This window comes from Phalaenopsis equestris, unplaced genomic scaffold, assembly GCF_001263595.1.
Source record: "Phalaenopsis equestris unplaced genomic scaffold, ASM126359v1 Scaffold000025, whole genome shotgun sequence".
Lineage (NCBI taxonomy): Eukaryota > Viridiplantae > Streptophyta > Magnoliopsida > Asparagales > Orchidaceae > Phalaenopsis > Phalaenopsis equestris.
Genome location: NW_018164467.1, coordinates 779,781 through 804,135, shown reverse-complemented (window position 1 = coordinate 804,135; position 24,355 = coordinate 779,781). Strand labels below are relative to the sequence as shown.

General features: G+C 34.2%; 2 protein-coding genes across 4 annotated transcripts; both read left to right on the top strand.

The window, feature by feature from the left end:
- Window positions 1-3,137: 3,137 nt before the first annotated feature.
- LOC110018598 (probable polyol transporter 4) lies at window positions 3,138-6,085 on the top strand. 3 transcript variants are annotated; one of them, XM_020715956.1, is made up of 3 exons: window positions 3,138-3,581; window positions 4,453-5,546; window positions 5,644-5,758. In XM_020715956.1, the coding sequence occupies exons 1-3, from the start codon at window positions 3,365-3,367 to the stop codon at window positions 5,674-5,676; spliced, it is 1,344 nt and encodes a 447-aa protein (XP_020571615.1). In that variant the 5' UTR covers window positions 3,138-3,364; the 3' UTR covers window positions 5,677-5,758. The 3 variants fall into 3 exon arrangements, with proteins under 3 accessions (XP_020571615.1, XP_020571613.1, XP_020571614.1); XM_020715954.1 differs by having other exon boundaries at window positions 3,139-3,581; window positions 4,453-6,085; XM_020715955.1 differs by lacking the exon at window positions 3,138-3,581 and adding an exon at window positions 3,616-3,716 and having other exon boundaries at window positions 4,453-6,085.
- A 7,411-nt stretch (window positions 6,086-13,496) lies between these two features.
- Window positions 13,497-22,967, top strand: LOC110018603 (protein ABCI7, chloroplastic). Its single transcript, XM_020715962.1, has 3 exons — window positions 13,497-14,420; window positions 20,976-21,235; window positions 22,414-22,967. Exons 1-3 carry the CDS (start codon window positions 13,551-13,553, stop codon window positions 22,715-22,717), a joined length of 1,434 nt encoding a protein of 477 aa, XP_020571621.1. The 5' UTR covers window positions 13,497-13,550; the 3' UTR covers window positions 22,718-22,967.
- The last annotated feature ends 1,388 nt before the right edge of the window (window positions 22,968-24,355 follow it).

Below are 24,355 nucleotides of genomic sequence, written 5' to 3'. Positions count from 1 at the left end.
GGGAAAAGTGACTGTGACGATGGGTTGGATATAATTTTTTATGTTTGATTTGATTTAAGTTAAATATATGGCTAAATCTAATTAATAGTATGCTGCCAAACACCACTGTAATCGTGACTGTATTGTGAGGGTTTTCGTTACGATAGAGAAAATGGGCAAGTTAGGCAATGGTTTCAGGCAAAATCGAATGAAATGGGGAAGGGAGTTGGGTGAGGGTTTTGCGCATAAGAAAGGGAAAGTGGGTTATATGTTTTAATTTAGGAGCATTTACATGCATGCCAATAAATTTATTATATTTACATGTCTAATAATTAAATTTTTAGTGTCACGTAAAAAATATTATCATTACTAATTTTTTAAAAAAATGAAATACAAATTTCCATGTATAGAATTATCACATTAAAATATTGTTAATATAAATATTAAATTTAAAATATTTCATACATCAATACATAGAAATTGTGCAGCATGCATGGAAAATTTCACATTTAAATTTATTCAGATGGATTATTATACTATGTATTCTATAATATTCTTATAATGGATAATGATTATCTCAACAAATGTTTTATATTGAGCCCCTAAGAGCTTCAAGTTCCTTAAACTAAATCCTATAGAGGTTGAGTTGATCATGTGTTTGTTGAGAATCATTGGTGTTCTAAAATGTCATCTCCTCTTTAACATGTTGAGTGAGAAGGTCCTCGGGTGGTTTAATAGACTCCTAAGAGAAATCACATCATCTGTTCATTTCAAGCAACTATTTGTGGCGCAGTTTGTCAAGGCCTAAAAGCCTAAAAAAAACATAGGCCCTCTGCATATATTTCAGAAAAAGAGCAAGAGTTTGCCTGGAAGAGAACTCAGACAAGTCAGTCTGAGCCCATGAAATTTAAATAAAGGACATAATTCATGCCATAATTCAAGGAGGCGGAGAGTCCTAACACTGAGCCAGCCAGGAGGCTTCCGTCAAGAGAGCTATGCGTGGTTGTCCTTATTCCAAACACAGCTCATATTCCCCCATATCTTTTGCCAACAAATATTTGTCCCCTGAAAGTAATCCTTACAACAATGCCATCATTGTGACTGTATTGATTGACAACAACTATATTTGTAGCACCCAATTTGGCACTAATAGCTCTATAAACATCCTGCTCTAGCCAATATTTAATAAAATAAGTCGTACCAATAATTGATTGACAACTAGGACAGACCCTCTCTATGGATTCTTTGATGAGAGGAAAGAAGTGTTAGTTAATTGCTACGAAAGTAGTAGTTTATCATAAATATTGTAGACGGTAGTTGTAATAACATCAGCTTGTCGTAGAGCTCATATTCGAATGTCATAGTAATAGTTGGTCACATATGTCTTAGTTGTTATCTTTAAGAGCATCAATTGACCACAAAAGGTTGTAGTTGGAGACTATAATGATAGTTGTTGGCTACGTAAGTCGTAGTGGACAACTACAGTAGTAAATAACAATATAGTTTGTTATGGACAACTATAAGAGCATCAGTTGGCTATAAATATTGTATTGAAGGGCTAAAATGATAGAAATTGACCACATAGGTCATAATCGGGAGCTGCATTAACTTCACTTAACCATAAAGGCCGTAGTTGGGGCTACCCTTTTCTTAAATTTACTGTTATCCCAGAGACATCACTTATCGATATATGATGTAAGAAAAAGACTTCAGGAGTCAGAAGAAAGCCATGTTGTTATGAGTACGGGGGTTATAAGCAGTGGTCACCGAGAGTTATTATTAGATATTTGATACAATATTATTCATTACCCCGTATTTGAGATACATCGTTACACCATATTCAGGGTGTGTCGTTACACCTTGTTCAGGGTGCGTCGCGACACCGTATCAATGATATGTTTTATACTGTATTGAGCGTATGTCATTACACCATTATTATGTTATATCATTATATTGTATTTAGGGTATATCATTACACCATATTCAGGGTATGTTGTTCCTTTGCATAGTGTGTCGTTACTCCATAAGGCACTTCATTGCTTCGTGACATGCATCATTACTCTGCAAAATTCATCAACAACGGTAAGCAGGATGGGATCGACAGTGGTCAGCGTCACCAGATGAGCAGTGATTAACAGTTACGGAGGTGGTAAGCAGGATGGGATCGACAGTGGTCAGCGTCACTAGATGAGCAGTGATTAACAGTTACGGAGGTTGAGAGTTATCATTGGGTCTTTAATTAAGAACATCACTTGAAATGAGCTCTTTCTTCTTTTTCATCTCTTCTCCTTCAAAGTGAAGAGTGTGAGACTATTTTAAGGCCTTGTAAGAGGGATGTTTTTTATCTTTGGCAAATAACCATCATAACCAACCGATCGAAAGACCCACCTTAATTCTCTTTGATCAAATGAGAGTTTACGACAATATGATGGCCTAGACCTCGGAATCAAGTGATCCTGACCTATTGGATTCCACTCGTCGAGACATTGAATTTGACAATAAGCAAAATTGGAGTTCATCTGACCCTTCAATTAACTACCCAAAGCCTTATAACATGGTTAAATAGCTTGATAAGACCTTGATTTGACTTGAATTAGATTAATTTTGATATTATCGAGTTTGTCTTGTTGGTTAGTTTGACCGGAAGTTTAATGAAATCAAAGCTCTAGTTGAATTTTAATTTGAATCAAAATTTATCATCTCAACATTCATGTCAAACACATCGAGTTTTGTGTCCAATAGCAAAATTCTGCGGCAACACATCAATTTCTAAATTTACTATAAATATATTAATATTATTTTAACTATGTTATACAATTCACTTTGCATTTAAATATTTTTTTGAAGTTTTATAATAAAAATATAATATCTAATTTAAAAAAAAAATAAACCTCTAAACATTAATCCTTTTATTTTTACAAAAAAGTTTCATATTTTCAATATCATTTTTAAATAACATAATTTTTTTTTTAATTTCTATTTTTCAAAATCACATTTTGGAAGTTAACTTTACGAACGTTGACTTTGATACGTTATGTAAAAGATTAATTCATTACAGTCGTTTATAAAAATTTCCTCTAAACGATCTTATTAAAGTTTAGGTGTTTTATATGTAAATACATAGGAATTTGTTGGTACGTATGTAAATGCCCCTATTTTAAAATGTAACAAGAGGTGTGGAGGTAAAATTCACCTCCTGGGAAGAACCATAAAACCCTACTAGTCTCCATGGAGACCGAATCAAAAAACGAGCAGATCTTTGTTTCAGATCTAGGAAGAGAAGAGCAGAAGCGCTGTCTACCATTCCGCGGCAGAAGTTCCTACATCCCTGTCTCCGTGCTCAAGCTCTTTGCTGTTTTGTGATAGATTGCGACTAGAGGGAGGGATGGGGGTGGTTGATTCGCCGGCCATGGAAAATGGAAGCGGGAATGGGATTCCTAAGCTGTCGGCGGGAAAGTATCGGAGAGTGGATGTCCAGGTCGAGGAGGATGAGCGGGAAAGCAATATATTGGGAGCGAATGACAGCGGAAGCACCAAAAGTAGAAAGTACGTCATAGTCTGTGCTATCTTCGCTTCCCTCAACTCTGTGCTGCTTGGCTATGGTGAGAAGTTGTCATTCCAGTAGCTTCTATCTATCTGCTTCAGATCTTCTTATAATTTCTTAATCATATTCTTGGTGGATGAAAAGCCCGAACTAGGCGATCTGTTCTTCGTTTGATTTCCACTTTATTACAATGGTACGAGTAGTTGGTTTTTTATCTACTGTCCTGTTGAGTTTGAATTTTCTTTATATAACGGTATAACTGGATTCAAGATCTGGCAGATTCGCATGCTAGAGTTCGCATTGGCTTTAAAAGAATTTCAGTTTTTTAGTTTGTTGTTTCCCCTCTCTTTGTATTTTTTTTTTTTTGCTGATGCTTCTAACAATTTGCTAAATCTCAACGCTTTCTTTTTTCACAATTTCGAACTTCTTAACTCTCTATTGTTGGCTAGGGCTTTCCCTGTAAATCGATTTCATTTAAAAAATGAAATTCTAATTTTCTCTTCATAGCGCGGTTAGATTTTTAGTACTTTTATTGGAGGCTTGTAACATTTCTTGCTCTGTATGTGCACGTCTAATTAAAAAAATGAACCGATTCATGAATGATCAGAGCTATTTTAAATCTTGAATTTAGTACATCTAGTTTATTCAAAATTACTTCTCAGTTTTGCCTTAAATGCTTGATTTAATAAATCCCCGTTAAAAAATTGGTATTTATTTAAAATTCATGCCGGCCGAATAAACCCTATGAAGATAATGAAGATGATTTTTATGGGTTGGATGTGAATTGGATTTATCCTTCACATCCAACTCTACTAACAAAAGCCAAAAAAAGAAAAAAAAAAGGAACTTTTTTAAGATCCAATTCAATTTCTTTCTTCCTGTTTTTTGTTTGGAAAAGTTGTGTTGAATCATGAATTTATTTTTCTCAGATGTTGGAGTTATGAGCGGCGCTATTATTTTTATCCAAAAGGACCTTCAAATAACAGAAGTTCAACAAGAAATTCTCGTGGGATCTTTGAGCTTTGTCTCCATTCTGGGTAGCTTCGCTGGTGGAAGAACCTCTGATGCCATTGGGAGGAAATGGACTATAGGCTTAGCTGCCATAGTTTTTCAAATGGGTGCTGCTATAATGACTTATTCACCCAATTTCCTTATGTTGATGATTGGCAGGCTTTTGGCTGGAATTGGAATAGGATTTGGTGTCATGATAGCACCAGTATACATTGCTGAGATATCTCCCACTGCCAGTAGAGGATCCTTTACTTCCTTCCCTGAGATCTGTATTAACATTGGAATCCTTCTTGGCTATGTATCAAACTATGCTTTCTCTGGCCTTTCAGAACATTTGAGTTGGAGGGTAATGCTTGGTGTTGGCATTCTCCCATCTTTCTTTATTGGTTGTGCAATTTTTGTGATCCCAGAGTCTCCCAGGTGGCTGGTCATGCAGAAGAGGGTTGATGAAGCAAGATCTGTGCTCCATAAAACATGCAATAGTGCAGCGGAGGCTGAGGAGAGATTAGCAGATATAGAAGAAGCAGCCGGGACTTCAAACATGGCAAAGCATGAAGAGAAGGGCGTCTGGCAGGAGCTGTTGCATCCTTCTGCTGCTCTTCGTGGAATGATGATCACTGGATTTGGCATCCAGTGCTTCCAGCAGATTTCGGGAATAGATGCTTCCGTATATTACAGTCCAACAATATTCAGAGATGCAGGGATTGGGTCTGACAGTAAGGTTCTTGTTGCAACTGTTGCTGTGGGTTTTACCAAAACTATGTTCATTTTGGTTGCTATATTTCTGGTCGACAGACTTGGAAGGAAGCCATTACTTTATATTAGCACAATTGGGATGACTGTTTGTCTGTTTGGACTTGCACTTTCTCTTGTTTTACTTAAAGATGATTTAGTTCCATCAAAGTTTGGGATTTTTGTGGCCATTTTTGCTGTATGCGGGAATGTGGCTTTCTTCTCTGTGGGACTTGGTCCGATTTGCTGGGTTCTGAGCTCGGAGATTTTCCCACTGAAGGTAAGAGCTCAGGCAAGTGCTGTAGGGGCGGTTGGTAACAGGGTTTGCAGTGGCTTAATAGCCATGACTTTCCTTTCCTTGACTAAAGCTATCTCAGTGGCAGGAACATTTTTTATCTTCTCTGCCATAGCAGCACTCTCTGTTGTATTTGTTCGCTTCTTTGTACCTGAGACAAAGGGTAAATCTCTCGAAGAAATAGAGAACATGTTTCATGGTGGAAAAGCATGGCAAGGGAGTGAAGTGGAAATTGGAGATGTGGAGCATTTAGTCACGTGGGAAAACAAATTTTCGATCAATCAGGATGCTCTCGGCTATATTCGGGAAGCTCATCAGCAAAAGTAAGTCTAGTTTCCAACCTGGTCACATCATGTATTTCTATACAGGGAAAACCAAACAAACGTGAGGCAATAATTTAATTACGAAGGAATATACAGATGTATTTGGGATGATAATATTTTATCCTTTTTGAAAAAAATTGTATTGTAAACTAATATTTTTGCATTCTCGAATACATTATATAGTTATCTGTCTTCAAATTAGCTTCACTGTGATAACACTACAAAATCGACAACTAACTGACCCCCGAAACGGCCCCTTTCCTCTCAGATCTTGGAAGTGTAACATATTCTTTTATCTACAGCTGAATGAGGGAAAAATAGTCTTTGTTTACCCTCTCCAATAGGTGCAACCATTGCTGTATAAGGGAACCGACCTCTGTTTCTTCTTCTCGGTTCTTTTGACAACTTTACAGCCTCTGCCATGCCTTCTCAGGGCAATGAAGAAATCCATTTTCTCAAAAAGAGTTAGGCTACCATTCCTCTACTGCTCGAAATTCTGATATCTAACATTCAAAACATCATTCACATAACTTAATGTCAACAATTGTCTCTCTTGGGGATCTTAAACCTAAAATTTGACAGCTCTTCCATTGTAGAACTCAACTGTAATGGCCAACTTTCTCCCAACCTTCACTGACACTTGGTGTTTATTGTGCGTAACCTTGCTATGGCCTATACCATTATGTTTCATTCCACCCTATGTACTTAACATTTAAACAACAATATTTTTTTAATAATGTTGGTACCGAGCTTATTAGTAATAGCAAACATCAATATTGGTGTTAACAATGGGCAGTAATCTTGATGACAACGACATGTGCCAATCATATTAGTGATAACACACATTAGAGTTTGGTATTTAATTATATTGGCAATGGTGATTATTTATCTTTTTGGTTTTGATGCATGTCAACCTTAAATTGGTGATTGTAGGGGGTTTGCATTTATGTTGATGATGGTATTGCCGAAAGGTGCATATTGAATTAATAAAATAAAAGGTTACAAAAAGGTGTACAACTTATGCCCCGTGGACATGAATAAAATGAGCTCTATCCTCTTGCAAAAAAATAAAAAGAGGATCAAAATCATTAACACATGTCAAAACAAAATCAATTTATGTTGATAATGATATTGATGTTGATATTTATGGCAAGCATCAACTTTGCACCGGTGGATGTCAGCATTTGTGGAGATCACAAGTGTATGCCTTGTTAGCAATGACAATCAAGTATGTTATTATTAAGGAAGGGTGTTAGAATTGGTGGTAGTGGCGGATGTTGACTTTTTTTTATCGGCGACAGCGAGCATCTATTTTGCTGATGATAGTAGATGTTGACAATTAGTAGATGGGGTTGTGCATTCTCTCTTATGGAACCCTTGCGGTCGCACCTCAATTCATGAGCTTTTATTTAATTTTTTTTACACATATTTTATTTTCAGACATATTAGCACGTTAATGACTTCAAAAATTGAGGGGTTGCGTACTTGTTGGATTTATCTCACCAAGGTGCTCAATTTGATTGTTTTTGTGTGTTGGAAAATTTTCGGTATAGAGGGAAGATTTTATATCCTAATGTTGCATGAAAATCTCGTACACAAACATATAAAACAGAAAAAAAAATACAAGAGACGTTGATTTTTTTAGTTGGAAATATCAAGAAATGAAAAAAATCACAATACCCGACTCAATTATAAAAGAAAAGAAAATCATTAGGTATAAATAAAATGCCTACTCAGTTAGGATAATAACTAATGATTTTCTTATACTCAGTTATATAGTTCCATAACAATGCCTGACTCACTTTTAAATATCTAGTAAGAGCATTCATAACTAAAGCAAAAAGATATTGGCTTAAAGCTGATCTTTGATGTAATCCAATTGAAATAAGAAAATATTTGTTCACTCATCTTTAAGTAACAACTCAGTATATATATATATATATATTAATGACTTGAATATATGTAATATCTTCTTATCTAAAGCTCTCCAAAGGACTTCTCTTGGAATCTTATTGTAAGCTTTTTTCTAAATCAATACAAATAATATCTCAATTCTCCTTATTCTTTATGTACTTTAACATTGAACCTCTCAATAAATGTATAGCTTCTATTGTAGACCTATCTGACATATAACGATTATGAGAAACAAGTCTTAACCTATGTTTAATTTCTCCCTAACTTAATTCCTCTATAATTTGCATCGTCTTATGCATCCCTTTTATTTTTAAAAGTAGGGACGAAAATACTCTTCTTCCACTCCTCAGGCATCTTTTTAGTTTTTAAAATAATATTAAAGATTTTAGTAAACCAAGAAACTTCTAAATCTCTTAAATATTTACACATTATAATTGGGATATCATCATGTTCTACTGATTTTCCACCATTGGTTTTCTTTTAATCTTCGTCAACTTCTTTTTAATTAATGCGAGAATAAAAATAAAGTATTTTATTATTATTAAAGATATTAAGATCACTAAGGTTGATCATCTTTTCAAAATTTTCATTAAAAAGTTTATCAAAGTAACTTGCTCACCTATGTTGATCATCTTGCATCTATTTTGAATATCTTGCTCTAAGAAAAACACTTTTTAATTTTCATCTTTAATATTGTTTACGCTAAATCTTTACTTTTCTTTTCTCTTACTTTGGCTAATTTATACATATATTTTTCATCCTCATTATTATCTAATCTATTATGAAGATCACTAAAAACCAAATATTTAGCGTAAAAAATTGTTCGCTTAGACTCTCTACGTATCACATTTTATTTTTCTGTGTTATCTAAGCTTTTACATCTAAGTCAATTTTTATAACACTTCTTATATTTTATCTTTTCTAGCATATTATTATTCCACTATCAACTATTTTTATTTATAAAATTTTTTTCTTTTGATTCTTAAAGTACATCTTTTGTCGCTTGTTTAATAGTGTTTGTTATCTTATCACACATATAATTTGCTTCTTCATTGACATCTCAAATCTTGAAATCTTGAAGTTTACTCATAAAAATAAATTTATCTATGTATTTTAGATGCCCCAATCCAACTTTATGATAATGATTCATATTATTAATTATTTTACAATTTTTATGCCCCAATCCAACTTTATGATAATGATTCATATTTTACAATTTTTTATCTTAAAATCCAGAACTGATAATTGATGTTGAGTACTTAAATTTTCACTTAGTATCTTAAAATCCAGAACTAATAATTGATGTTGAATGCTTAAATTTTCACTTATAAACTATTGAGGAGTTGTTGACAAAGGAATTTGGTAGGCAGTGGTGGTTGGAGTTGACAATGGGTAACAACCCCTGTGGTGGCAAGCCATGATAGTAGTCGATAACGACTGCAATTGGTTTATTGTATATTTTGTTTTACTCAATTGTCAAGGATTCACATATCAAACATTTAACCTTTGGAAAATTTACATTCGTATCACACAATTCTTTAAATATGACACCTAAACTTTCATATCAATATTTATAATACTTTAGTGTGTTAAACTTATGCATAAATATATGTGTTCCACTTTTAAAAGGTAGATGATAGTGGTGTTTTTGTATGTGATATTACATAATTGACTGTTATGTATGTAAATATTAAATTTTAGGCGTTGCTGTGTTAGATATGTAAACAATAAAAAGTGTTTAGTATGTATGTAAACGCTCCTTAAACTTTTATATTTACATGTATAACATTCAAATCATTAATATCATGCCAAAATATCTAAGTTATTTACCTTTGAAAATTAAAATACACACTTTCATACATAGGTTTTAATAACATAGTTATATTGTGTTATAAATATAAATATAAAAATTTCAGTATTAGTTATACGTAATTGTGTGTGTGTGTCTATATATACATACATATATATATATAATTAATTAATTAATTAATTCAAATCAAGATATAAACAAACTGCAAAATAAAAAAATTTAAAAATTGAAAGTGACCGTTTGCCCTTAAATGATCCATTTCTTTGTTAGCCATGAAATTAAGCTCAGCCATATGGAAGAGTGCCATTAATTTGCTTTTTTTCATATTGATTTATTTTTCTTCTTACTATTTTGTAACAATTAATGGGAAAAGGAAAGTTTATTTTATTTGTATTTTCTCCTATATTTAGCAACACTAAAAGTAGTGCATTTTGTCTATTTATAATTTATAATGTGTAAAATAAAAAAATAAAAAAAAATTACATACTAGCCACACAATTTTTATATATTTATTTATCGAACACATAAAATTTATTATTTAAATTTATAACATTTTAATATTATAAACCGAAGTGCCAGCAACAAATTGTTATCATTATAAATGAATATTGATGTCTTTTGAGTAAAAATATTTTAAATTCAAATTCATGATCATTTGAGTCTTAATTTCAACAAGTTTATTGTCATGTTGGGTGTCTCGCATTAGTTGTTAGCTCGGTTTTCTTTTGTATTCGCTCATTCAAGTAAGGAATGAGTGAATATTTATAATTTTTTAGAGGGATATTTTGTTTTAATGAATTTAACTAAATTCTAAAGAAAAACTCCATTGGATGACTCACATTGATTTACTTAATCATAGTTCATTTTTGCAATATTCAAGTAGTGTCTTAATAACGTCAAAATTAGATGGTATTTGACTTGTTGGATTACTCTCAATGAGCGCTCATTTGTTCATAGGCAAACCAAATTTAGAAACTATTTAACTTTTTAATTGGCGCACCAAAGCCGTTCATAACACTTGAAAAATTTGGCATATTTGAATAGGATCACTTCCAGTATCATGATACTTTCATATCAAGATGCTCGGCCAAAATATACATTATTGAAATAAGAGCTTATAAGTTACTGAATTTGAACATGGAAAACTTCTTACTAAAATGCATCAAGATTTGTGACTGATCATTAAAGTTATAATTTGTAATGGTTTTGACCAAACTTGGTCGAATAATAGATTGTTCATATTCTGTTTGAGCTTGAAATAAGCTGTCACATAAATATTTATACTTCGTTTGCATAAAATTTTTAATGATCATTTTTTACTTTTAGTTGGCTTTTTTATATTAATTGGAAAGCTAAAAATTATAATGAGTAGTTAATTTTTCCTATGAAATAAAAGTTATTTATATTCAATTTTCATATAAAATTAGTAAATAAGTTAAAATTTTGAATGAGTATTTAATTTTTTATATAAAGTTATTAACAAATAATTTTACTAATTTAAATAAAAAGTAATTGAATAAATTTTAAAATGGCATCTAAGTGATTTATATCAAATAAATAAACCTAAAATAATGTATAAAATACAATCAAATTTTATTGCAATCAAATAATATAGAAAAGTATTAAAAATTTAGTTATTGAAAAAATTTTTTAAATTTGTATGCATATTAATACCAAATTATATTATATTATTATTAAACATGTTAAAGTTAATCAAATTATGTTTAAGTAATATATCATGCAAATAAAGATTATTTAATAGGTTATTTGCTTATCAACAAATGAATTTGTTCATGAACAATAATAAATAATTTTAAATTATATTTAAATTTGGTTTATTTACGTTTAGAGTTTTAAACAATGTATTTAAACTCATTTTATTTATTGATATGAAAAAATATGGTCGAATATTAATCAAGTCAAATTCGAGTAGTTCATAAAGTGCATTGATTCATTTAGAAGCCTATAGATCATATAAATTTCTTGATGGCTATCATATTATTTTTATTTAAATTATTTATATAAAAATATTATTTATTTAGCTTAATTAATTACTCATTATTTATTATTTGAAAAATATTTTTTTAATTAATAGATAATTGTTATAAATTAATAATTAATTTGTTTAATAAATCATAAATAAATGTTTAATGTAATTAATAATAATTACAATAAATGATTTTGAGTTAAATAAGTTTTAATAATTATGCCATTATGCCTTCAACAAAATTTCATCACTTAGCTTGTATCTCAATGTATGTCATGAATCTCGAGAAAACATTTTGAGTATAAAAAGTTTAAATTTCAATTAAAAATCATCCAGAACTCGATTTCAGCAAACTTATTATAATCAATATAACTCGCTCGATGAGAGACGAACACAACGTACCAAAATTGTTCCAATATGAGTTTAATCAAATTAAGATCAGGATGTCACACCACTTTTTGAAAGCTTTAAGTGCATAATTTGAATATTAAACATATTTCAAATATAGCAAGCTTATAGTCAAATCGAGCATCTCGATGAAAAAAATCAAACTAAGGCCTATATCACACTATTTGACATCCATAAGGGGCTCTTTGGATGAGTGAATTGATGTGTACTGTAATTCTATTCGAGAGATCTGAGAAAATTATGTGTTTGGTATGAAGAATTATAAATATACTGTAGAATATTAAAAAATTCAAATTTACACTGTAGAGCAATCTTGATGAATTTAGAATTCAGTTGTTTGGCCGAATTTGAATTACACCGTTCACTAAATTATAACGGCAATTCGCCGCGAGTTTGCCCCTACCCCTGCTCGTTGTCGCTCACTGCCTTAGGCCGTTCGCTCGCCCTCAACCACCCCTTCTGTCACCTGTTGTCGCCTGCTCGTCGTCACCCACTGCCGCCCACGCTGATCGCCCGCTGCTCGCAGCCGCTCGTCACCCGCATCCTGCAACTGCTTGTCCGCTGTCGTTCGCAACCGCTAGTCGTCCACCCACCCGCCGCTAGCAGCCGCCTCCGCAAGACATACAAAAATATTTATTTTTAAATACATTATTTTTCAATCTACCTTATGTTAAAATAAAAATATACAGACCTAAATTTACTTTAAAATGAACCAAATAATTCTAAAGTATTTCAAATACTTTATATTTATATTACTATGCAAATTTTTTACATTGGATTTCATTTTTAGCAAATCAATCGACCCTTGAGGTATTTAAATGTTCAACGAACATCATCCGATCGAGAGAATCTCTCCGGCTTGTCAGATTGAGTGATATGAATTTCTTCTTTATGTGCAAAGAGACCTCTCATAGATTTTATAAATATAGATCTACCCTCATCTTTAAAGGGAACCTAGATCTTGAGCGAGAACAAGATCAAAGCTTGGAGAAGAAGTTAAAATCCAACATCGCTTCTGCACCAAAGATCTGATGAATACCTCATGCTCATGCAATCAACACCCACCGTCAACCACGACATGTAGACCATCTTCAACCAGCGTTGGTCGTCCTCTACTCGTTTCAACGAAGTTCCATATGGAGTCAACCAACTGTATAACTCTTTTTATGCTTATTGGATAAAGGGTAAATAGATGTAATCACAAACTCATAGTTGATTATTTCAACAATCATAAATCTCATGATTTTTCTTTTTTATAGTTTTTCATATAAAAATTTTTAGTGTTTTCACTATAGTGAAATGCTAAGATGATAATTAATTACTTTACGGTAACAAATTTTCTAGCACTCAACATGCTCCAAATAATAAATACTAAAATAATAATTAATCTAGTTAAATAATTCACAAAAAATTAATACGATTGAATCTTTTACGTAAAACAGGTTCCAAATTTCAACAGTTTGCTAAACTCTTACGTGATTTAAGATCCTGCCTGCTGCCAATCAGACCCTAAAATCTTGCAAAATTTCATCTCCAGTCTGGGCAACATGGCTTACTGCTGCTCCTCCAATTTCGCCTCTTCCTTTGCCCTTCTACGCTTGAACCGTCCCCGCCGCCGTAAATCCAGAGTCGCCGCCAACCACGCTTCTGTATCCCTCTCCGATCCTTTCGTCCTCGACATTGCCGACAAGCTCGAGGACTCAGTCTCCTCTTACCGATCCTCGTCCTCCTCCCTCCTTCAAAAACTCCGCGACTCCTCCTCCCAATCCCTTCTTTCCCAACGATGGCCCTCCCCCAAAGACGAACCCTATCGTTTCACGGACACTTCCTTCCTCAAATCCTCCCAAATTATTCCCGCTTCTCAGCCGTCCATTATCTCCCTTTCATTGTCCTCTTCTGCTTCCAATATAATCACAATTGTCGACGGACACGTTGTACCTTCCCTCTCCAGACTTCCATCACTCCCCGCTAAAGCATTTGCCGGAAGCGTCGCTGATATTCCTTCGGGTGCACTATACGAAGCTGTCATTGCAGCCGCTGGCGAGCTATTCCACAACGGAGATCTGTTCTGGAACTTGAACGGGTTTGGGGCCCCTGATTTAGCGGTGGTTTATATTCCTGATGGAGAACGGATGATTGAAGAACCCTTGCATTTGAGGTTTTGCGTGGTTGACGCGGCGGAGGCAAGATCAGGGAGGTTACCGCTGTCAAACCCAAGGATTTTGGTGGTGGTGGGGAAAGGGGCTGAGTTGGCCATTGTGGAGGAGCATCTCGGGGTGGAGAGTGGCGAGGGGAATAGATATTGGTCGAATTCGGTGGTGGAGATTCTGTTGGAGGAGGGGAGCAAGGTTTCGCATTCCTACGTGCAAAAGCAGTCCCTAAATGCAGCTCATACCAAGTGGACCTTTGTCCGTCAGGTATGATATGCCCTGGTAATGTTCTGCTTTCATTTTTTTTTTGTTCTGGTGGCTCATACTTGGTTTATATAGATGCAAACCTTATATAATAGTACTTGTAATCCTCTATTCAATGTCTATGGCAAACATTCGAAGGTTTTTGCTCTTCAACTTGTTCCTCTCTTGTCCACTCCTCTCCGTAATCCACACCTACTAATTTCTCTAGGAATTGGGGTTGGGGTGGGAGGATGAAGTGGAAAACGGAGCGAGCGAGAGAGAGAGAGAGAGAGAGAGAGAGAGAGAGAGAGAGAGAGAGAAAGAGAGGGAGGGAGGGAGCCTGTGTATGGATGCGCATGATCATGAGAAATTGTAATAATTGCTACTCTACTTTGTCTTTTCCTTCTATCCCTTACTGTCTCTCGCTCATGAAACTCTCTCCTTCACTTTGCTCATTATTTGTTATTTTTTCTATAAAATTTTCCCTCTATTTTTCTCTTATATACGCTAAACTTATCTTGCATGATAAACTCATTTAATTTATACATTGTTGGCTCTATTTATCGAATATTTTGTATACTACAAAGAGAGACGCGATGATGGAGCAAACAAATTTGTATTCTTGACTTTGCCTAGGGATACAAAAGAGCGGATGCATTGAATCCGCTCAACTAGAGATAGGGATGGTAAAAGAAATAGAGAGAGAAAGAAAGAGAGATATAGAGAGGGTAGGTCAGAGATCAACCATAAAATTTTCAATTATCTATAATTAGCCATAAACCTAATACATGCAATGGAACTTTTTTTATATTAATGATGACCAAAATAATAAAAACTTCCACAAGAATTTGAGGTCAGCATGTCCTAATTGTATTAAGTGAAGCATGGCATAATGTAACATAAAATAGATAAAACTAACTATGGAACTCTTTATTATATGATTGGATAAGAATCAACAATTTATGATGATTCTGCAATAATTCCTCAGGGCAAAAGAGTCCTTTCATTTCGATTTCGACCATGGTAGGGGAGGTTGAATTGGCTTATGCGCATTTCACTTAAGTGGCTTGACACAGTTTAATCCAATTTTAGCAAAAAGTGAGCAAGGTATGTGTAGATCTAAAAGTAAGATTTAGTTTTTATGGAGTTTTAGAATTTTGAATGAGAAGACAACAATATTGGTGGGCAATGGCACAATTATTGGAAGAAAAATGAATATTTTTGGTTTGGTAGAAACTAAAAGGTTGGCGACAACAACAACAACAACAACAAAGAGTTTATCCCACTACTTAGGGTCGGCTACATGAATCCTTTTTCTCCATTGTGTCCTATTTAGTGTCATATTTTCATTTAGTTCTAATAAATTACTATCATTTTTTATACAATAAGCCCAAGTCTTTCTAGGTCTACTTTTTCCTTTCTTAACATAAGTTAAATCTAAAACATCTACTCTCCTAATCGGATCATCAGATGGTCACCAAACCATCTAAGACGACTCTTTCTAATTTTGTCCGTCACTGGAGCTACACCATCCCTATCTCGGATATATTCATTTCGCATTTTGTCTTTAAGTGTAAAGTTATTCATCCACCTAGTCATTCTCATCTCGGCAACACTCAACTTAGTATTATGCTTCTCTTTTAAAGGCCAACATTCAGCGCCATAGAGCATTGCAGTTCTCACCACCCTCTTATAAAATTTTCCTTTCAGTCTAAGCGGTACTTTTCTATCACACAAAAGGCCCGAAGCATTCCTCCATTTCAACTAATCAACTTGAATTTTACTATTAGCATCCCCATTTATGTCACCATTGCTTTGAACAACAGACCCGAGATATCTAAATCGTTCACACATTTTAATAATTTGATCACCCAAAGTTACACTTTAGTCACTAGAGCTACTACTACTATTACTAAAATTACATTCCATGTATTCAGTTTTAGTTCTACTCAAATGAAGGCCTTTAGACTCCAATGTAGTCCTCCTTAATTCAAGTTTTTCCTCGATTTTTTCTCGTCTTATCCACAAGAAGGATATCATTAGCAAAAAGCATACACCAAAGTACATCCTCTTGTAAATGTCCAATAAGACCATCCATAACTAAAGCAAAAAATATTCACCAAGCCGATCCCTGATGTAATCCAACAGAAATAGGAAAATATTTGGTCAATCCTTCTTCAGTTCGAACACAAGTAACAACTCTAGTATACATATCTTTAATGACTTGAATATAAGTCCTACCAACACCTTTCTTCTCAAGAACGCTCCAAAGGACATCTCTTGGACCCTTATCGTAAGCTTTTTCTAATTCAATAAAAATCAAATGTAGATCCTCTTATTATCTTTGACACATCGAGTAATTTTAAATATTTTTGTGTTTTGATTTAAAATACTTTAATATAATTTTTTTTAAATAAATAAACTTCACTCTAATCAAATAGAAAAATGATTTGAAAATGAACATTATTGACTTACTTAGAATTACGCTCGAGTCAAAGAATAAAAATTTTTGTTTTAAAGTTTAGGTTGGTGAGATCGGAGGAAAAATCAAGAAAGATTAATAAAGTTTCTTGTAGGACTAGACAATGTCAAGAATCTTTTTTATAGTACAAGATCCCAGCTGTTGGCAAGGTTTTTGTTAAAATTGTAGTAACCCCACCTTCCACACAGCAAAAATATTGGCCAAAAGTTGTGGGAACCCATATTCTTGATTTCGAAAGCTATTCAACATTCCCGCTTTTGATTTTAACAGAAATTTAATGTCTCTATTATTGGCTGAGATTTTCAAGGCTCTTGGTTTTTATTGTTGCCTTCTTTATCAACAATAAACACCCGGAGCGTCTTCTGTTATTTTCATCTAATTCCAATAGTGCAAAGTTCTGACAGTCTTAAGATTCTCTCTTTAGCTCCAAGGACCTCTTTACTGCTTTAGGAAATGAGTTCAGGAGCCCACTCTATTTTTGCTTGCCAGCCTCTTAATTTAATTGATAGACAGCTATGGAGCCTTTTAGTGGCCAAGCTTCTTTATTTGGGAAAACCTTCTGTTTGGGCATGTTAACTTTTTTGATTGAGACCACCACTTAATTGCACCTACAACAAGACAATTCTGAACTACAAAGAATTGAAATAACTTGTGAATTCCACTTGTAAAAAGCCTGCTGAGAGCCTTCTTCATAATTTGTTTTTTTAATTTCGTGGCAGTGTCTTTCTCTGCTCCCTGCTACAACACCCTTGAAAGCCACCAGAGAGAGCCTTCTAAGTTTCAAGATTTATATTGGTGGAGTCCGGGACTCCACTGCGACCACTTTCTTTCTCCACATTTTCAATGGAACTCTCCCCCAAATCAGAAAAACCTACAACTTTTTTTGAAAAGTTGAGTAAAACTACAAAATGTGCGTCTCACGTCATAGCGTTCTGCACTGGGATCATACTTTGCACAAAATCTTGACTCAAATTTCAGAATTTGTTCGACATCAGCCTCGAAAACTGACCGTGATTGTTTGCTTTTCTGCACTATTTATTGTAGTCATTAAGTTTTACTCATTAATTCTTCGGTCTCTCCCACTAGAATTAGATGTTTTTGGATGCTTCTTCCCTTCATGCTTACTTTCCCGCTAGTTCTCAGCTGTTTCACTAGTTCTTACTTCTCATGCTGATAACTTCTTGTTTACAAGCTTTTCTCAAGAATGTTCATGAATGCCTCATATTCATTCGTTCTCTCTAGCTTTACTTGTCTCTCTCTAGTTATCTGGGCTGTCACTCTATCTCATTAGTATATTCTTACATCACTTCGATATTTATATCATTTATATCTTTGATTTTCTCTTTGTTTTGTTTTCAAAACACTGGAAATTTATCTTATGGAATGTGGCATTACATTTCTTGAAAATTTATTACCTGATGCATTTAATTGATTAAATAACTATTAAATGCACATAGTATATGTATTTATAACATTCAACTCATTAACTCTTTAATCAGTAAAAGCATCGCATCATATTGCGCTTAACGCTGTGAATGCACTGACTACTTACAGGGAAAAAATAAAAATAGTCCTTAATAAAGAAGAAAGTTATGCTTTTGGCCCCTTTAAATTTTTTTAATTTTTCTTAGGTTGAAGAAGTCTTCTATTTATTTGCTTGTATTTGTTCTTCTCATAGTGGGGAGATCCATAAAATTGATGCCTTAATGATTGGAAATATGTTGGTAACTTTTGACAAGTCAAACTTGTAGGAATTTCTGGTATTGGGTTTGATGATTCAGAAAGGACCGCTTTGGGTTCAAGTCCTGCAAAATTCCCAGTCTTGAAGCTTGAAATGATTCAGAAATTACCCTTGGCAGTTGTGATTGCATGCCACCCGAGAAACCTGCAATGATACTCTTCTATGATTCCAATATTACATTTCCACAGAAGCTGTCCAAATTTGTTAGTGTACCTCTACACAGAACCTTGCTATTGAATGTTAGTTTAAGAAAGGCATATTGACGAAAATAAAAGAGATCTTGCTTTTACCTTCTTGGTTCTGATTTCCTTGGTTTCTCGCACCCGATTGAGGTGTTGTTCAACTCGTTGGCCACCAACTTAACTCATTGATCTGTTTTTGCTTTTTAGTAGACAAAAATACATCGTGTGATGTGCAACAAATCTTTGAACTCATCCAAATTCATGTCCATTCAAGTTCTAGAATATCCACCTTCACTTCAAAGTTTTGATCGTTTTTTTTTGTTCCTTTCTTGTAACATTTTGGAAGTGCTCCTCTTTCAATGATTCTTGCAACAATTGATGGAAAGTGCTCTCCATCTATCGGTCATCTTGATTCTCATCCAACTTGAAGGGATGGGACTCTTGTCTCCCCCTCTTTTTTACTATTTTCTTGTCATGCTGATACAACTAATGTTGCTTGAACTTATACTACTATGTGATGCAATGGCTGATATTATCATCTTTGTGCTACAGGATGTTGTGATGATGGTAATGGAGACTCTCGAGTTTTCTCGACTCCATGATGAAGGGACTAGGGATGTTTTAAGATGTTGGTTGCAAGGAATTGCTTGGATATGGCATTTTCATTTGGCATGCCAAATTTGATGCTTGCATGCTTTCACCTTGTTATATTTGATAGCAGTTATAATGGTCAGCATAACTAGTGGTAGTTGTGGCAATAGTATACTAGGAGATCAACATAGATCTCAAGGGAAACACATTTGGCACATATTTTTGGGAAGTGTATGCATCTTGGGTATTGGTCTGAGGAGGTTAGTTAAAACTTAGGCCTCGAGGACTAAGTTTGCAATGCTGGTCGTACTGGAGATGGTTTTGGTACGGTATTGCAGAAGACTGTTGTGATGCAGCCAGTAGATATTTCTCATATCTGCTTTTAAAAATGATTGTGGTGTAGATCTTTTTAGGGGCAGGGGTGGGTTGTGACACCAGCCTTGTATGTGAAACGATTTCAAGATTATTATACGAGGTGTTGTCCCACACGGTTATATTGGTGATCGGACAGCCATGGATGAGATGTGTTTTTTATTCAAGATTTTCAGTAATAGCAGCCGGTGATGGAGGAATGTTGCTCGGATAGATTCTCTGTAGTTGTTTCATTGTAGAGAAAACATGCTAATGAACTAGAATGAGTGTCTATTTATAAATCGGGACATTTACATTCATAGCACACAATTCTTATTTATTTAAGTATATCACCCATAAACTTTCATATTTGCACATATAGCACTGAAATTTTTAATCTCGCATAAAAAATTGCACTATTACCACCTTTTAAAGGTGAAATACATATTTTCATGCATAAGTTTAAAACACCAAAGTGCATTGTGTGTAAATTTGAAAGTTTACATGTGAGATATGTAAATACATTAAAATTGTATGCTACATATTAAAATTTCCATGTGGTTTTCTAGGGCCATTATCCAAAACAGGCCTTGTTGTTTTCAATAATGGACAATGCACATCACATCATTCCATAATAAAATTCTGTACAGAACATGTTCCTACTTTGCAGTCTTGATCGACTTGCTTACACAAGGCTGATTCGAGCTATCTACAATGATTCAAAGGTGTTGATATGGTGTTGGTCGACAATAATAATGTTTCTTACAAGTGATCTGAATAGACTACATTGTAGAACTCACTGCCATGAGTGCATCTGTGTGACAAATGAAAGTTTTGGTTACCAAATGGATGAGAGAATAATTTCAAGAAGGTTCATCATTTTTTATATGGGGTCAGCCAAAAAGATGGTGGCAATATTCATTCATTATTATATGGAATTGTTTTTCTCTTAAGATAATATTTCATCACAAACAATTCACAAAATAGAGGCCTGTGGAGTTTGTTGATTTTAGAAGATTCTCGGATAAGCGATTAAAGAGACCAAATGACACCGTGAATATTGAGCGAAAATAAACACAACATGAAATATTGCTCTGTCTGTGAATATTAAATTAAAGTTGTTCTCGGTCGTCTTAATTTTACCAAATGAATGAGTTACCTGTATATGTGTGCCGTAGCTTTATTTTACCATTCTTTGTGCTATTGATGTGTAAGAGCTTTATCATCTCCAGGAAAAATGCAGCAGCTATGAGCTTGTGGATATCAGTACTGGGGGAAAATTAAGCAGGCACAATCTTCATGTTGAGCAACTGGGTTCTGATACCACAACTGAACTTTCAGCATTTTACGTAGCTCATAGTGATCAAATACAAGATCTTCATAGTAAATTAGTCCTGGATCATCCAAGAGGATATTCTCGTCAGCTTCATAAGTGCGTAGTTTCTCACTCTTCGGGACATGCTGTTTTTGATGGAAACATAAAGGTCAACAGGTGCTCCTCCGTTCGCCTTATTTTTATTTTTGCCTGTAACATGTATTAGAATTTTCCTATAGTTCCACAGCCTTTTATCAGTCTTCGCTTTAAAATAGTCTGAGAATTATTTTTGCTCATATTACAAGAGATTGGTATTAATTTGACAATTTTATAGGCTCTTAACTAAAGGGATATTTACATACATGCCGCCCTCTTCTTATGTATCTACATATCTAACACCTAAACTTTACTTTTTACCTTAATACCACCCAAAATTTTCATGTCACATAAAAAAAAAAATCATTATTTTAACTATAAAAAAAAAGTGAAATACATCTTTTTTCATGCATATGTAGGGTGGCAAATATGCAAAAATTGAAGTTTAGGTATTAGATATGTAAATACATAAGAGTTGTGTGACATGCATGTAAATATTCCTAAACTAAAATGACCCTTTAAAAAAGTAGGGGATCGTTTTAAAACTTTTCTAATTTTTCTTTGGGAAAATTACAAACATAGCACCCAATTCTTATGGATTTACCTATCCACACCCAAAGTTTCTTTTTTACACGTATAACACTTTACCTATGGATGAAAATATGGATTTGACTATGAAAAGGTGATAATGAGGGCTACTTTTCATAGAATATTTGTAATTATGAAAATTTAGTGTGAGATAGGTAAATATGAAAATTTTGGGTGCTATGTATGTAGTAGGCCTTTTTTTTGGAAAAGGTATTTCGTCCGGAAGGCCAACCACCGACCGTAACGTCACTCACCGATGAGGTGTATGCCGACGTGATGCCTGGTGGTTGGCTGTCTGGACAGCACATCCAGACGGAAAATTTTCTTCTCTTTTGGGGGGAGGGGGCATTTACATGCATGTCATACATACCACACATTTTTATAATTATTTACATATCTAAAACCTAAATTTTCATATTTAGGTGCATAACACTCCAAATTTTAATATCACATAAAAAATACTATAATTACTAACTTTATCAAATTGAAATACTTCTTTTCACGCATATGTTTATGACACCAAAGTCTTATAAGTGTAAATATCAAAATTTAGGTATTAGATGGTTAATACATAAGAGATGTGGTATGTATGTAAATTTTTCTATTTTCTTTGTTCAAATATTTGTTGACAATTCAACCTTCTTTAGAGTTAAGCATATTTTATTGGACAGATTTGCGCAGCAAACTGATGCTGGGCAGCTCACGAGAACTCTGCTCTTGGCGCCTCGGGCCACTGTCAATGTAAAACCCAATTTACAGATTGTTGCAGATGATGTAAAATGTTCGCATGGTGCTGCCATTAGCGACCTCGAAGAAGATCAGCTCTTCTATTTCCAGGCAAGAGGAATTGACCCGAAAACAGCGAGGGATGCTCTCCTCTTGTCTTTTGGCTCCGAGATATTGGCTCGCATTCCTTCTGAACCGTACAGGAAAATCATAGGGGATCAAGTAAAAGAACTGTTGACGGCAAGCTAGCGAAGAGGTTAGTTCATACCATTGAACTCGTAAAATCCTATGTTTTCGTTCTTATCACAATTCAAAGGATTGAGAGTGTGTAATTTATTTGGCAAGATTGGTAAAGATCAATTCGCATAATCAGATTGCAAATTGTGATTTTGATTTGGGCGGCAGCTACGGCTTGTGGTGGTAGTAGTGGTAGCTGATGGTGTTGTTGGTGACTCTGACGGTGGTTGCAGCTGTGGCAGACTTGATTGTTTATGTACACTTAAAAACATCCAACAAGTATTTTAAATGCTTTAAAAATTAGTTTGATTTATTATAAAAAAAAATGTTTAAAATCACACAACGAACATAATTTTTTAAAACTAAAAAAAAAAATAAAATAAAATGACTTCTATTGGGAATAAATTTTGAGTTGTATGATTTTTTTAGGGGCATTTACATACATATCAGTCAATTTACATGTACTTACATTACTATATTTTATTTATTTTTACATTTATACCGCCATGATTTTTCATATCGCCTCAAAATTATGACCATTTTTAACTTTTAAAGGGTGAAATACACGTTCTCGTGCATAAAGATGTATTTAAACATTGAAATTTAGGTGTTAGATATGTAAATACCTAAGAATTGAATGTTATGTATGTAAATGTTCTTTTTATTATTGGGAGCATGATTAACAAAACTACTCAAATAAGAGCAAAAATATTTTAAACCTTGAATATTCCTAAAACATCATTCGCACGTATGTAAAAGCACATTTGAATCAGAAGCTTTAAAATTTTAATTTTAAAATGCTCACACTTCAATTTATGATTAAATAAAGTGTCTCAGTGAAAAAAATTAAATGAGAAAAAATCTAAGTGAGCCCAGATCATGCATTTAGAGCATAATGGGAAGCTTTAAGATATATTTTGGGAATCAAATGATCTTCAAATCTAACAAGTTTATAATTAAATTGAGTATCTTGATAAGTTGAATCTAATGAGCCTATACAGACTTATAATAAACATCCAATTAAGGGAATTATTTTGGGTTGTTCGATGGAGTGGTCTAGATTTATGCAATATTTAAGGAGGATGTCACTCACAAATTCTATAAATAGACTCCTGTTCTCTTCATGAAGCAGAGGACTTAGACCTGGGGTTGGACCTAGACAGAAGGCTAAAAGAGCTTCATGATCATAAGGGTTCACGAGCTTCACCGTCGCGGGTACTGCCGTCATTGGGCCCGCTGCTGTTTGATTGCCACTGCCACTAGACCAACGCTCGCCTGTCAACACAGTCGGACCATCTCCATCTGATCCTCACTGCACTTGAACAACCACTTCTTAGCAACATTGGTCGTTGCCGTCGAGACCACTACCTTTTGGCCATCATAGTCGCCGAACCACTATTGCTTCGCTACCACCATCATCACCGCTGGATCAAACTTCGTCTGGTCGTCGACCGACCATTTTCATCGTCGTTGCCAGAACACCATCGTCTCGCCGCTGACGTCGCCACCAAATCACCATTGCGTGACTACCACATCATTGCTGTTTGACCACTGTCATGAGACTGCTGTTCAACTATCACCGTCAACAGCACCGGACCACCACCATTGTGCTGTTGTCGTCAGGCTGCCGCCAACGAGCTATGGTTGCCA

Excerpts from the sequence above, each read along its gene's own strand:
- LOC110018598 (XM_020715954.1), top strand. The coding sequence starts at position 3,365 with ATGGGGGTGGTTGATTCGCCGGCCATGGAAAATGGAAGCGGGAATGGG. Across the intron at positions 3,582-4,452 it reads CTCTGTGCTGCTTGGCTATG|ATGTTGGAGTTATGAGCGGC; the intron begins GTGAGAAGTTGT and ends TATTTTTCTCAG.
- LOC110018603 (XM_020715962.1), top strand. The coding sequence starts at position 13,551 with ATGGCTTACTGCTGCTCCTCCAATTTCGCCTCTTCCTTTGCCCTTCTA. Across the intron at positions 14,421-20,975 it reads AGTGGACCTTTGTCCGTCAG|GAAAAATGCAGCAGCTATGA; the intron begins GTATGATATGCC and ends TATCATCTCCAG. Across the intron at positions 21,236-22,413 it reads GGAAACATAAAGGTCAACAG|ATTTGCGCAGCAAACTGATG; the intron begins GTGCTCCTCCGT and ends TTTATTGGACAG.